The sequence below is a fragment of the Giraffa tippelskirchi genome, chromosome 7 (genome assembly GCF_054371585.1).
Source record: "Giraffa tippelskirchi isolate mGirTip1 chromosome 7, T2T-mGirTip1v1.2.pri, whole genome shotgun sequence".
Taxonomy (NCBI): domain Eukaryota; kingdom Metazoa; phylum Chordata; class Mammalia; order Artiodactyla; family Giraffidae; genus Giraffa; species Giraffa tippelskirchi.
The window spans coordinates 105,657,001-105,673,071 of NC_137281.1; the positions used below are offsets into that span (position 1 = coordinate 105,657,001).

Sequence of the window (16,071 nt, forward strand, 5' to 3'; positions counted from 1 at the left end):
AAGTGTGGGTAGTTCATTCTTCTGCGGGCAACTCTTCACTAACAGGGGCCAGCAGTTGGTGTACAAACGCACTTGCATCCCCACCTTACAATGAGCTGAATCTGAGGTATGTCCCACACTGTCAGTAGTCCCTATGGGATTTATTAAATGTGCTTTTGTTGGCTTTTTGCCTTTCTCCATCTTACATTCCTCACTTTATCACTTGTTTTCTGGGATCCACTCCCAAATAAGCTACTTGCCACTTGGATCCTTGTTTCAGGGTCAGCTTTTGGAGGAGCCCAGACTATGACAATGTAAATATAGAATAAGTATTAAAAATAGCATTAAAAATAAAAAAATTTTATTTCATTTTTTGGGAGCTGTGCTGGGTCTTTGCTGTTGTGTGGGCTTTTCTCTAGTTGTGGTGAACAGAGGGCTACTTTCTAGTTATACAGACTTCTCATTGTGGTGGCTTCTTCTGTTTTGGAGCACGGGTTCTAGGGCATGTGGGGTCAGTAGTTGTGGCTCGTAGGCTCTAGAGTACAGGTTCAGTAGTTGTGGCACATGGGCTTAGTTGCTCCGTGGAATGTGGGATGTTCCCAGATCAGGGATTAAACCCGTGTCTCCTGCATCAGCAGGTGGATTCTTTACCACTGAGCCACCAGGCAAGCCCTGGAACTAATGAACTTGAATCAGAAAATAAATATGGTGCTACACTAAGTGGAGCTGATTTTCAGAGTATTAAGTTCAGAAATGTTCCAATCATTGTGGACTGGAGTGGCTAAATATTACATTGTGATCATTCCAGCTAGGCCCAAATTGAAGGATGAGAACAAAACGAGAAAGAAAAAGGTAAGCAAGATGACTTAAGAGAAGAAGCAGAATTCACACTTGATATAGTGAAGTAGTCCTATCTCTTTAACAATTTTCCACAGTTTATTGTGATCCACACAATCAAAGGCTTTGCCATAGTCAATAAAGCAGAAACAGATGCTTTTCTGGAACTCTTTTGCTATTCGATGATTCAGCGGATGTTGGCAATTTGACCTCTGGTTCCTCTGCCTTTTCTAAATCCAGCTTGAACATCTGGAAGTTCATGGCTCACGTATTATTGAAGCCTGGCTTGGAGAATTTTGAGCATTACTTGGCTAGCGTGTGAGATGAGTGCAATTGTGCGGTAGTTTGAACATTCTTTGGCATTGCCTTTCTTAGGGATAGGAATGAAAACTGAACTTTTCCAGTCCTGTGGCCACCGCTGAAGTTTTCCAGATTTGCTGGCATATTGAGTGCAGCACTTTAACAGCATCCTCTTTTAGGATTTAAAATAGCTCAACTGGAATTCCATCACCCCCACTAGCTTTGTTTGTAGTGATGCTTCCTAAGGCCCACTTGACTTCACATTCCAGGATGTCTGGCTCTAGGTGAGTGATCACACCATCGTGATTATCTGGGTCATGAAGATCTTTTTTGTACAGTTCTTCTGTGTATTCTTGCCACCTCTTCTTAGTATCTTCTGCTTCTGTTAGGTCCATGCTATTTCTGTCCTTTATTGTGCTCATCTTTCCATGAAATGTTCCCTTGGTATCTCTAATTTTCTTGAAGAGATCTCTAGTCTTTCCCACTCTATTATTTTCCTTTATTTCTTTGCACTGATCACTGAGAAAGGCTTTCTTATCACTGTATGCAGGTCAGGAAGCAACAGTTAGAACTGGACATGGAACAACAGACTGGTTCCAAATAGGAAAAGGAGTACGTTAAGGCTGTATATTGTCACCATGCTTATTTAACTTATATGCAGAGTACATCATGAGAAACGCTGGGCTGGATGAAGTACAAGCTGGAATCAAGATTTCCAGGAGAAATATCAGGAACCTCAGATATGCAGATGCTGCTGCTGCTGCTTCTAAGTCGCCTCAGTCATGTCCGACTCTGTGTGACCCCATAGATGGCAGCCCACCAGGCTCCCCCGTCCCTGGGATTCTCCAGGCAAGAACATTGGAGTGGGTTGCCATTTCCTTCTCCAATGCATGAAAGTGAAAAGTGAAAGTGAAGTTGCTCAGTCATGTCCGACCCTTAGCGACCCCACGGACTGCAGCCTACCAGGCTCCTCCATCCATGGGATTTTCCAGGCAAGAGTACTGGAGTGGGTTGCCATTGCCTTCTCCATATGCAGATGACACCACCCTTATGGCAGAAAGTGAAGAAAAACTAAAGAGCCTCTTGATGAAAGTGAAAGAGGAGAGTGAAAAAATTGGCTTAAAGCTCAACATTCAGAAAACAAAGATCATGGCATCTGGTCCCATCACTTCATGGGAAATAGATGGAGAAACAGTGGAAAAAGTAGCAGACTTTATTTCTTGGGCTCCAAAATCACTGCAGATGGTGATTGCAGCCATGAAATTAAAAGACGCTTACTCCTTGGAAGAAAAGTTATGGCCAACCTAGACAGCATGTCAAAAAGCAGAGACATCACTTTGCCAACAAAGGTCCATCTAGTCAAGGCTATGGTTTTTCCAGTAGTTATGTATGGATGTGAGAGTTGGACTATAAAGAAAGCTGAGCGCCAAAGAATTGATGCTCTTGAACTGTGGTGTTGGAGAAGACTCTTGAGAGTCCCTTGGACTGCAAGGAGACCCAACCAGTCCATCCTAAAGGAAATCAGTCCTGAATTTTGATTGGAACTACTGATGTTGAAGCTGAAACTCCAATACTTTGGCCACCTGATGCAAAGAACTGACTCACTGGAAAAGACCCTGTTGCTGGGAAGGATTGGGGGCAGGAGGAGGAGGGGACGACAGAGGATGAGATGGTTGGATGGCATCACCAACTCAATGGACATGAGTTTGTGTAGGCTCTGGGACTTGGTGATGGACAGGGAGGCTTGGCGTGCTGCAGTCCATGGGGTCACAAAAGAGTCGGACACGATTGAGCGACTGAACTGAACTGATAGTGAAGTAAATTCCTCAGATTTCTAACCACAGGACTAACACAATGAAAACAGCACTTAAGCACTTAATCTTATGGCAGTAAATAGGACTGTAGGCTTCATTAAATGCAGGGGTCTGGTGACATTTAGTGACATAGGTCAGTAACTAGATAAACTGAAGACAGCTGATTTATGTCATTTTTACTTGGAAGCATTCTAATTCTGCATTCATGTAAGAGGTGGAAATAGTTATAAGTCCATAAATTTGTGAGACCGTGGTGTAAAAGAACTACATAGGTACTCACACAAATGGGAAACATCTTTGCTAGAATTAATCTCTCAAGGTGGGAGCCTAAGTCCCATCTCCTACATGAAATGTATCCTGACGATCTCAGTAGAAGTGATTTTTGGAAACCCTTCACCATCTAGGCTCTGCCATTGAACTAGCTCTGTAACTCTCATTAAGTTATTTAACCTCTCTGTGCCTGTAAAATGGGGAATATGAACAGTATCTAACCTTACTCTGCCATGCCTTCCTCCGGGGGATCTTTCCAACCCCGGGATCGAACCCAGGTCTCCCACATTACAGGTGGATTCTTTACCATCTGAGCCACCAGGGAATCCCAACCTTACTTTGAATGGTTCTTAAAAACCCTACTATTCTACTTGCCTTCAATAAACTAATATTTGTAAAGTGCCTGGAACATAGATATCACAAGTGTTTGATATTATTCATAATTATATTCATTATGTCTTCAATGTTATAATAATAACAGCATCCTAAATGTATTTGGTATGCAGTAAATATTTAGTAAGTGAGCTAATTTTCTTAGATTTTCCTTAGTCCTGTGATTCAATACATATTAACTTAGAATTTTAAATATTAAAAAAGAAGCTCCACATTTATAGACTATGGAGAAGGCTTATTACCTTTAGAATAGTTTAGTAAGCTTAGTGACCATATTTATAAATTTACAAATAAGAGGACTGAAATTGTGTAAACTCATGTTTGACTATTCCTTTGGCCACTGAGAATACAATAAATACAAAACTGGACATTTTTTGAAGGGAAAATACTGGCAATTTTGTTCTACTGGCACTAAAGGCACTAAATATAGCAATGTGGGTTCAGAGAGAAAATGCATAAAATGAATATTTCAACACTTAAAATCTTTAGTGAGAATCACTGGAGATAATTTGAGAAATCTTACCTCATCTGATTTGAAGCTTTTACCCTGCATTCCATGTTTCCAGAAAGCCAATACACTGTCTTGAAGGCATACTAAAAAGGATAAAGGAGAACAGGACTAAAATAAGGCACAGAGTACTGCATTATACATTTTCCTTGACTGTTTTTAATCAATGATAATGTAAGGTTACTTGGTGCTTGGTGCAAAATTCCACTGTCTAGACCATTAGTTCTCAACATTTTTGTGGCTAAGACATGCCAAAGCTCAAATAATGTATTGAGGCAGTGTCACAGAAGTTTCCTTAAGATATATTATAACAGGCATTTATTTAAAAATGGGCTAACTTCTGATGAGTGGACACCAGCACATTAATTTTTCTTTCATATACTATTTTTTGTCTTATAAGGGTAAATAAAATAATAGGAACATATAATTGCTTTCTTGGATAAAAGACCAACTTTAGGAGGGCCTAAAGTGTAGCCACCCCATGACATGTCATGCCCCCTCCTGCTCCTCATCCATCTCCCATGATTCTCTGAGGTGGCTGAAGGCTGAAGGGAAACCTGTTCTCCCTGTGCCTTGTCCATTTCTGTGTCTTGCCTGGCGCCAAGCATAGGTCTGGACCCACTGAGGCACCCATATGGGGTCACTTAGTGGTTTACAGACAGAGTGGCAGGGATCCTAATTTTGGAGTGGGGGAAGCAGGGCCTCTGGTCCTTTCCTAGCCAGAGGCTGGAGTGAGTGAGGGAGTAAGAATGAGCGAAAGCTAGTTGTTGAAAGCTCTAATTGTTGAAGAGTTAGCCATATGCCCTGTACCAATAAAGGTGATGAGAGAAAGTGACTGAAATTTATCATACCTCTTACTGAATACTGACTCTGTAAAAAGTTAATGTAAGAATATTCTGGAGACATAATTTAGCTCAAGAAACACAATTTTACAGTGACAAATCATACAAATTTCACTAACCGTGAAATGAAAAAACAGGTACTGGCTTTATTTTTAAAAGGTGACTTAAAGGAACTCTTTTTTCCCCAGGAGGATCCTTGGAATTATTCCAAGATTCACTGGAAAGAAGAGATTGTAGCCTGGGAGGAATAAACTTTTGTATAACAACTAAAATTTCCTAAAACGTTTGGCACATATGAGAAAGTTGAGGCACAAGTGTGTTTCAGTTAAAATTAGGAGGATCTAGAGATCTATATGTTGGAATCTCTATTGAAAATATTAAATTTTAGGAACTAGTATGCAATATTCAGAATACAAAGGAGTAAAAGAAGAAACTATTTCCAGAATTCCTTTTGTCGCAGCATCTACAGAAAGTTTAGGCTTTCTGCTTAAGAAGATTAAAACTTCCAATCATAAGCCAATTATTTATATTCGAGATGTTTACCCAGAGGGATAAACACACTTTGAGATAGGGCAAAACTGCATTTGAGAAACCATTAAAATATTAAAAATAAACAGAAAATTTTCTAAACAGTGAGAAACATGTTTTAAAAAGTTATAGACATTTAATTTTAAAATACACATTTTTTATAGCCTAAATAAAAATCAAATTTGATTAACTGTTTTTGACTTATGGTAGAACCATATTATAAACTATTCAAAATGTTCCCACCTACAGTATTTTTTCATAAGTCCTATTACCCCTGAGGAAAATACTTACTGACATTAATCAGTGAGGATGCAAAAAATAATAAAATATAATTTTTTATCATAAAATCAATACAGAGTTAAACACTCATTGATAAGAACGTAAATTCAAATGGCATAGTAGTATTTTCCAGATTCTGTGGGAAACTAGCTATTTATATTTAAATAGACCTAAAAGCAAAACCATCAACACACACCAACCAGAATCTTACAAGGCAAAGAATTCTAACACTGTTAATCACATCACACAAATACCTTCATGATTTGGAAAGAAACTGGAAGAAGTATAATTCACTTGATGTAGCAAAGGGAACAATATATAGAAATTTAAGAAATGATTTCACGTCTTAAATATTCAAGAAACAACAATAAAAGATTATGATAGGAACAAGCCACATGTGGCTATTTACATCAGATTTTAAATTAATTAAAATTAAAAAAATTAAAATGTAGCACCAGCCATGTTTTAAATGCTTGACAAGTATGGTTAATGACTACTGTATTTACGAACAGAGAGAACACTTCTATATCCAAGAAGTTTCTATGAGACAGTGCTGGTCTAGATAACCCCTAAGAACAGAAGAACAAAAAACCAAGCTCTCTAAATGCATTATTTTAAAAAGGAGACTTACCTACAGATTCAATGCGAAAATCAAAACTTAGCTCAGAGGCCAGTTTCTTACTTGATTTTAGCTTTCCTTGTAGATTTACAATTTTTACAAATTCTTAAAAAAGAAAAAACAAGTCAAGACTGGAAATACAAATTTGTTAAAATAAATGTAACTTGATACATGGATTTTACATGGATATTTTACATGGATATACATGAGCTTTTACCTTTACCTTACCTTAATAAAGTTAAATTATTTCTCTAGATTCAAGCATGGTCAGTGAAAAACTGTCATTGATACGTTCTATACAAGTAAGGCCTCCTTTGCAAATGGCAGTTCCATTACTATTTTTTTTTTACATAGCTATTGAACACTTACATTCTGATTTTTTTTAAAGTGCAGTGTTTCTTTAATAGTAGTTACCTTGGTGCCTAAATATTCAGCAATATGAGTTGATTTTTTTCCCCTTACAAATTACATAATGTATAAGTAATATAGTAGTAATTCTTAACTTTAGTATGTGACTAACATTCTACGGAAGTACAAGGGAGGACAAAAAGATGGTACTCTCAAGAGTCAATTTCTTATGCAAATCAAAACCACCATGAGGTACCATTTCACGCCCGTCAGAATGGCTGCTATCCAAAAGACTACAAGCAATGAATGTTGGAGAGGGAGTGGAGAAAAGGGAACCCTCTTACACTGTTGGTGGGAATGCAAAGTAGTACAGCCACTATGGAGAGCAGTGTAGAGATTCCTCAAAAGACTGGAAATAGAACTGCCATATGACCCAGCAATCCCACTGCTGGGCCTACACACTGAGGAAACCAGACTTGAAAGAGACACGTGTACCCCAATGTTCATCGCAGCACTGTTTATAATAGCCAGGACATGGAAGCAGCCTAGATGTCCATCAGCAGATGAATGGATAAGGAAGCTATGGTACATATACACAATGGAATATTACTCAGCCATTAAAAAGAATACATTCGAATCAGTTCTAATGAGGTGGATGAAACTGGAGCCTATTATACAGAGCTAAGTAAGCCAGAAAGAAAAACACCAATACAGTATACTAACACATATATATGGTATTTTAGTCAATCGGTAAAGATAACCCTGTATGCGAGACATCAAAAGAGACACAGATAAATAGAACAGTATTATGGACTCTATGGGAGAGGGCGAGGGCGGGATGATATGGGAGAATGGCATGGAAGCATGTAAATTATTATATGTGAAACGAATCGCCAGTGCAGGTTCAATGCATGATACAGGGTGCTCAGGGCTGGTGCACTGGGATGACCTGGAGGGATGGGATGGGGAGGGAGGTGGGAGGGGGGTTCTGAAAGGGGAAAACATGTACACCCATGGTGGATTCATGTCAATGTATGGCAAAACAAATACAATATTGTAAAGTTAAAAAATAGAAAATAAACTAATAAAAAATTTTAAAAAAAGAGTCAATTTCTTTATAAGTAAACTGTGGGATAGTTTACACAATATATGTGAATAATTCTATTTCCCTTTCGCCCATTTGTTTTTTAATTTAACCATCTCTGACTTGGAAGATATTTTCTCTCTGTAATACTTCCTCATTTGTCTATCATGATTTGTGATTATAGGCCTATCTCTATTGCTGCTTGGTAAAACTGCTTTATACTGTATAGTTGACAAATAACTTTTTCTGCTCCTTTAAGAGAAAAAAAAACCAACAGAAGAAAGTTAACTTTCCATTTACCATGAATAGCTGGGAAATGGAAGGCTTAGTTAATCAAAGGTTTACAATTTTTTTGACAAAATACATAAATGAACAAAATGAAAACTAAGTACGATTTATTATCCTTGGATGGCTCAGAAGGTATTTAGGGGTTTAATGTTAAAGGTTAAACATTATTACAATTAAATTCTGATCATCTTTTTATTTGATTAATCAGTACTGAGCTTTCTACTTGTTTTGAGTAAAAAAGAATTCATTGAATTCACTTAAAAAACCAAAAATCACTCCAATCTTATCAGTGTTCAAAGAATCAAAAGTACTTAAGGGATAATGGGCAAAGGAAACATTGTGGGATTTAGTTTACTTATCTATAATATTAGATGATCTTTACGAGTCTATAAGGCAAATCCATAAGGGAATGCTTTAGAGAAGAGAAATTAAGACAAAGATATGGCAAATTCAGTCGTGGAACAATTTAAAAAATAACTACAATGTTTCCAAGTCGGCCAAACAAAATAAAGAAAAAGGTCACAGAGGACAGTATAGACAAACAGATCAACTAATTACTATATATGTAACTAATTTACATTTTTCATCAATAAAACACGGTTACTTAAGGTGGAAAAGTCAAAATCTACTCTACTGATTCTATTAGAATCTAGTTCATGAAAAGGTATGTTATATCAAGCAGGACACTTAGAATAAACTTTAAAATAGTACTTACTGTCCAAACACACTAAAACAGTATCTCTCTCCAACTGTGTTACATGAATGGAATCTAACTGTTGGTTGCCTTAGGGGGAAAAGAAAAACAAGGTTACAGTTATATATGCTTTAAAAATTAGAACTTAGAAAAGAAACACAAATTCTGATTATTTTTTTCTGTGATTTTAAACTAGCTTTTGAAGTTTAACACAAAAATTATATTTTGTAATTATCTTCTCAAAAAAATGTATGTAAGTCAATTGAAAAAACAAAGTCTTAAGCAAGGCTAACTGAGAAAGGCTCAATATTATATTTAATTAATACCTTGGCTAGTTCCAGAAAGGTGTATTACAAAAATAAAATGAAGCAAATGGTAAATATGGGGAAGGAAGGAAGATGCATGTTATACAGTGATTAAATTTTGCTCTGCATTTTATAGTAGCCAATGAGAGGATGAAAACAAGATCAGCCAGATGGGTCACAGTGTCTCTGAGATAAAAAAAAAACAAGTCAATAATTCAGAAAAAGCAAAAGTATTAATGAAACTATGATCAGAGAGCAATTTTTCTGGTTATTGGGGTGTGAGTGTAGGTTGGAGTTCCTTTATTAACAGGACACCAGTTGACATAATGAACAATACTGTCAACAGTATCTTTGCAGGAAGCAACTTTCATTACTTTGCTGATAAACATATAAGTGATGACATTTTTGCAAAACATTTTTGGTAAAACTATTTTAGCCACTCAGATTGCGTGAATGGTCTAGGTGAAACTATGCAAAGATTTTGGATTATTTAGAGCAGTCATTCTTAACTACATCTTTTGGGAAAACCCATAGATCCTCTCCCTTAAAAACTGCACATCTGAGCATAAACACAAAATCTTACACATTATTTTGGGGTATTTTTGGACCTTCCAAAATCCATATATATTGAAGAATCCAGATGTACAGAATTGGTAAAGTGTTTTTCTCAGGCAATATTCCCAAAAAAATAGCTTTTCTCAATAATTTATGTTCACACATTTATTCAACATACAGTTATTGTGTGCTGATGATAATTACTAAGCACAAAAGGATGCTGCAACAATTAATCAAAATAAGACTAACAGAGTCTTGGAGTAGGAGTTCATTTTAATTGTTAAAACTGTTGTCAAGTCAAGGTATGGTCTCAGCAATCAACATAGCTGGGAGATAGATTAGCAATCATTTGTGAAAATGGAGAAACCTAAGACAATCTCTGCTTTAGGGTGATTTGAATGTATACCCTCAGAGTTCTGGTTCTCCTCGGGGAGTAATTTGGGGTCTGCCATAATTTTAGCCTAGACTGTGTTGTAAGTGGATAGAACAGTATGCTTCTGGCATTAAAAGCAAACAACAACTCCTGAACCTCACCTCTGCAAATGCACAAAAGGACTCATTGAATGCCCAGCCTTAAACAATGTAACCTCCTAATACAACATACAGAAGAAAGTGGTTTGTAAACTTACATTAGATAATCATATGAAATAACTTTCTCTACACTATTATTATATATGAACAACTTATAAACAAGTTAGGGCTGTCTGCCAAACATGATCTTGGCTTTAAAATGAATGGACTTATAACCCTTCTTTTTAGCAGCAAGTACGTAATAGGAACACATTTCTATTTGGCTTGCTTATATTTCATGATAATAAAACAATGCCATTTGCACCTTTCTGTTAGCTATACCATGAGCGTATGCATCTAACTCAACCAAAAGCATTAACAAATTAGAAACAAAAATGAGTGCAGGGGTGGGGAGAGGGGAGGACAGGGGGAGGGTAAAGAATATATTCCTATTTTATTCTACTGGAAATTATGACCTGGTGCACAAAAACAGTGATAATAGTCCAAGGCATGCTGGAACTGGCTTGTACTGGACTGATAAATTTTCAGAAATTTTGCAAGTCAGATGACATTAAGTTGTTATTTTGAAATTGGCTGTGGTGAGAGCATTTATACCACAGAAACAGGCAACTGCTATAAACGAGGCTTCTCTGCACCCCAAGAGTCTGTTGTTAAACATTTACTAGGACACCAATAGGTCATACTGATTCTTATTCTGAAAGTGACATTAGTGCAGTTCTACATTAACTTCAATAGCTGGAATGTATAAAGAGTTATTATAATTTAGCCTAAAAATGATCAAAAGCCAAAGATATTTATGATATCTTTGCCAAAGAACTTATGATAACTTATAACAGACTTCTTCTCAAGATGATAAAGAAAAAAGGGTCAGTAATGAAATAGTTATAACTATTTAGTTATAGTTAATGAAACAGTTATAAAGCTTGCTTGACTTCATATGTAAAAATGGCTTGATAAACCTGGGGTGACAATACACTAGTACAACAAAAACAGTAAACGGGCAAAATGAAGACCTTCATTTTACTAATTTTTAACATAAATTCTTGACTGATTTGTTCCAATTTTAAAGTTTGAAAATAAACTTCCCAATCTTTTCAGAGCTTTCACTGAGACATGTTTGATAAAATTCTCGGCTAACAAACCATTCTCAGAAAATGCAAGAGATATTATATTCCCTGTAACTTTAAATGGTAATGCTTGGAGGCCACATATGAGAAGCTTCTATTTAAATCTGAAAAGTATTAGAACTCAATGATTTTAGGAAGTACGGGGGGAAAAACTGATTTAAAAAAAAAGTAAATTTCTTTGCTTGAGAAGCTGATAAAATAGGAAAACTATCTTAGAAAACTTATTTATTTAGTAAGTCCAAATATTAACTGACAACAGCTAAGACTTTTAAATGCTGGGAATCATTAAAATTTTTCTTGGTAAAATACTTTGTATGTATCAAATTGCTTCTGGCAAACAGAGATCATAAACTAAATGTACATGACCCTCTGCACTTTACTCTATTAGAAAGCCATGCAGGTTGAACCTGTTCTGCTGCTTCTACAGATAAAAGCATTAATACTTTAACATAAAGTAAAAAACACTTACCAGCACCAATTTCTGTAAACCATGAAGATGCAGAGTTCAAATTGATTGTCTCAAACTGAACTACCTGATTTAATTCGGTGCCTTTGCTAATAGCTACACAGACCATAGGATATTCCTGTTCTGGTATTACCAGCATTTCAAAAACATTCAAAGGACTTGGCAAAGGAAAATCAAAGTGCTGCAAAAAAAAAGGAGCATAATTTAGAAACAATCTCCTCATTCATTCTGTTGCTGAATAAATTCAACAGAAAGGCTTTCATTTTCTTGATTGATCTGATTCTAAGAAATGACTCCCTCTTACTGGCATAAAAACAGACATACAGATCAATGGAACAGAAGAGAGAGCCTAGAAATAAATCCACAAACCTATGGTCAACTAATCTACGACAAAGCAGCATTATGAAAGCGGGACAGCCTCATGTAAATCAATGAGGTTAGAACACTCCCTCTTACCACATACAAAAATAAACTCAAAATAGCTTAAAGACTCACAAAAATTGTAACAATATTTTCTTAGATCAGTCTCCTAAGTCAAATAAATAAATAAAAACAAAAATAAACAAATAGGACCTAATCAAACTTAAAAGCTTCTGCATAGCAAAGGAAACCATAAATAAAACAAAAGAAGAAAATATACAGAATGGGAGAAAATATTTATAAATGATGTGATCAACAAGGGCTCAATTTTCAAAGTACACATACAGTTCATATAACTCAATATCAAAAAAACAAAAAACCCAATCAAAAAATGGGCAGAAGACCTAAATAGACATTTTCCCAAAGAAGACATACAGATGGTTAATAGGCACATGCAAAGATACTCAACACTGCTAATTATTAGAGAAATACATATCAAAACTACAATGAGGTACCACCTCACACCAATCATAATGGCCACTATTAAAAAGTCTAGAAATAATAAATGCTGGGGAGGGTTTGGAGGAAAGAGAACACTTCTACACTATTGGTAGGAATGTAAATTGGCGCAGTCACTATGGAGAACAGTATGGAGGTTCCTTAAAAAACAGAAAAGTGAGCTTCCATATGATCCTGCCATCCTACTCCTGGGAATACCCTGGAAAAGATGAAACTAATTTGAAAAGATACATGTACCCCAGCACTCACAGCAGCACTACTTATAACAGCCAAGACATGGGAACAATCCAAGTGCACATCAACAGATGACTGGCACAGAAGTGCTGTAAATATTCAATGGAATATTATTCAGCCATAAAAAGAATGAAACATTGCCACTGCAGCAACATAGACGGACCTAGACAATATCATGCTTAGTGAAGTAAGTCAGACAAATAATATATGATATCACTTATATGTGGAATCTAAAAAACAATACAAATGAATCTATATACAAAACAGAAACAGACAGACATAAAAAACAAAGAAGAAAGGGAGTGGGAAATGGAGAAAAAAGAAGTACAGAATATACATATACAAACTGCTGCTACTGCTGCTGCTGCTGCTGCTAAGTCGCTTCAGTCGTGTCTGACTCTGTGCGACCCCATAGTCGGCAGCCCACCAGGCTCCGCCGTCCCTGGGATTCTCCAGGCGAGAATACTGGAGTGGGTTGCCATTTCCTTCTCCAGTGCATGAAAGGGAAAAGTGAAAGTGAAGTCACTCAGCTGTGTCTGACTCTTAGCCACCCCATGGACTGTAGCCTACCAGGCTCCTCCGTCCATGGGATTTTCCGGGCAAGATGACTGGAGTGGGGTGCCATTGCCTTCTCCGACATATACAAACTACTATACATAAAATACATAAGCAATAAGGATTTATTGTGTAACATGGGGAACTATATTTAATACCTTTAATTATCTATAATGAAAACAATCGAAAAAAGAAATATACAACTGAACACTTTGCTCTATACCTGAAACACAATATCATATAATACTTCAATTTAAAAAATGACTACATCTAAATGATCATGATAAGGGTCAGTTTTCCATAAACATATATTTTAGAGAATTGGCCACATTCTTCTTTATGAACGTGTTATTTCTGGAAGTTTATTAACATAAAATAAAGATGAAATCTTTAAAGTCTTAAGAACACAAAAGCCCCTAAACCAAATAAATATCTACAAATAACTATAAACATGATCCTGGCTGGTAGCAATGGGATTCTACAATTTTAGGTTCAATTATACATTAGTGTTTTCTAAAGAAGAAAATGTAATATATACCTTTATCAACATGAATTTCTGCATTGGCTCATACCACTGAAGTAAAACAATTCCAGACTGTAAAGCTCCGCAGAGGTATTTATGTCCTGTGTAAGGGTTTCTGACTGGAAAGAAACAAAACAGACACACCCAGAACAATGAATATTTTTATATGAAAACATAAAGTTTAGCTAAAAGCAACTACTGAATTATACTCACCCAAAAAGCGAACTCACTTTTCTTTATAAAGGTAGTGCTGATACATTGTTGTTGTTCAGTTGCTAAGTCATGTCTGGTTCTTTGTGACCCCATGGACTGACAACACTGGACAGTCTTAGGATGGGGAATAATCACGCCATAAAGACCAACTATGCAATCTAGCAGAGGGGCTTTGGGTCATGCAGCATCATTTGACCTCCAGAGGGGCTGGATACTGAGGTCAGCCATGTGGGCAGTCAAGCATGCCTACGTGATAGAGCCCTGGTAAAAACTCTGAACACTGAGGTTGCTGAGTAAGCTTACCTAGCTAGCAATGCTGTGTATTATCACACATCTGCCTGAAAAGTAACACTATCCATATGCTGTCTATTATTCTATGGAGGACAACAGAAGCTCTACATCTTGTATTTTTCTTGGACTCTGCCCTATGCACATCTTCCCTTAGCTGATTTTAATCTATATCCTTTGCCTGTAACAAACCAAAGCCAAGAGTATAACCACTTTCAGTGAATTCTGAGTCATACCAGTGAAATTCTGACCATGAAGGTTATAATTGGTAACAGAAGTGAGAGTGGTCTTGTATGGACTGCTCCCTCTAACTTCAGAGTTGGCCAAAATCCTGAAATAATAATGTTCATAAAGCACTACTCAATAACTGTTAAATAAATGGTAAGTGCTAACTGAAAGCTAGGATATTAGCAGAGATAGAGCCTTAGGGACTGTGGTTAAAAAAAATTTGAGGAACACTGTGCTCTGAGAAAGCATCAGGTCAGGGCTACTATCTTCAAGTGCTTTTATGCCATGTCCCACTATACATTCCTGAGCTTCAGTGGCCCCTTAACTCCTTATTTAAAACAAATATAAAGCTTCCCTTCCTTTATTTAATACTCTAAGAACTTTACAGATAATTTTAAAGATGTTAAAAGTTCTAACCATTCAGTTTGAGAAATAGTATTTACTTACCTATGCAACATCTGTGGCAGCCCTTTGTATCAGGAATCTTTGTGGTTAAAGCAAACTTTCTGTAAACACAGGACAACATAAACGTACTCTATTACAGTGGTTCTCAAACAGTGAGTGACTGTGAATCAGTTCCATCAGAATTACTCAAGGAGCTTTAAAAAAAAAACAGCTTAAACTATGACTCCAAACTATATGATAGCATAGGTCTGAGGTGGGGCCTGGGAATTTATATCATAAAATTTCTATGGGTGATGGTCATGGACAGTCAAGTTAAAAGCACTTACCTTTTGAACTCTACATGGCATTTACTTTAATGTAAACTACCTTTCAAAATTAAGACAAAGGAAGTTTTTCAGTGGGCAAGGAAGACTGGTTGCTTTAAAAATAGACACTAATTCCCCTCACTCCCAGCAGAATCAAGATATTTAGTACCTTGGTAGTATGCGATCTGGAAACCTATGAGTCTGAATATGGGCAGCTAGTCCTGGTTTTTTGGCTTGTTCAAACAAAGCAATAAGATTATGAGAGTAGAGTTGAAAGGTTTTTCCTATAAAAGAGAAACATATTATTTTTATTAGAATTATTTCAAACAGAGAAATATAATTTTCAAGCAAAAGAAATAATAATTACCTTCTAAAATGATGAATCCAGACATGTTCAAAAAGCCAAGCAAAATAGAAAAACATAAACAAAAATACATAGTTAGTACTATTTTGAAAGATAATAAGTAAAATAAGTTTTAGGAAAGTAATAGATAATTGTGTTTCCCAATACATGAATTAGATATATTCCGACTAATAGGTGATCTGGACAGAATATATATAAACCTTAATGGAGTGAACATAGAAAAAGAAATTATTAAACATTTTTGCAAAATAGGCTGAGTCACAATGATGCACATATGATTATTTCAGTACAACATGGAAAACTATAAAAT

At 36.2% G+C, this 16,071-nt stretch overlaps 1 protein-coding gene across 13 annotated transcripts in view; it reads right to left on the reverse strand.

The window, feature by feature from the left end:
• Positions 1 to 16,071, reverse strand: part of MAP4K5 (mitogen-activated protein kinase kinase kinase kinase 5) — a 106,292-nt gene that overhangs the window by 4,763 nt on the left and 85,458 nt on the right. For 7 of the 13 annotated variants that reach the window (XM_081511296.1, XM_081511294.1, XM_081511289.1 and 4 more), the window contains 7 exons: positions 15,567 to 15,681; positions 15,135 to 15,193; positions 13,974 to 14,077; positions 11,771 to 11,948; positions 8,805 to 8,873; positions 6,382 to 6,474; positions 4,117 to 4,187 (listed from right to left, as the gene is read on the reverse strand). In XM_081511296.1, the coding sequence (XP_081367422.1) occupies positions 4,117 to 4,187; positions 6,382 to 6,474; positions 8,805 to 8,873; positions 11,771 to 11,948; positions 13,974 to 14,077; positions 15,135 to 15,193; positions 15,567 to 15,681 (689 nt within the window). Of the gene's footprint in view, positions 1 to 4,092; positions 4,188 to 6,381; positions 6,533 to 8,776; positions 8,874 to 11,770; positions 11,949 to 13,973; positions 14,078 to 15,134; positions 15,194 to 15,566; positions 15,682 to 15,764; positions 15,768 to 16,071 lie in introns of all 13 variants that reach the window. The other 6 variants (XM_081511287.1, XM_081511288.1, XM_081511295.1 and 3 more) reach the window with 4 other exon arrangements.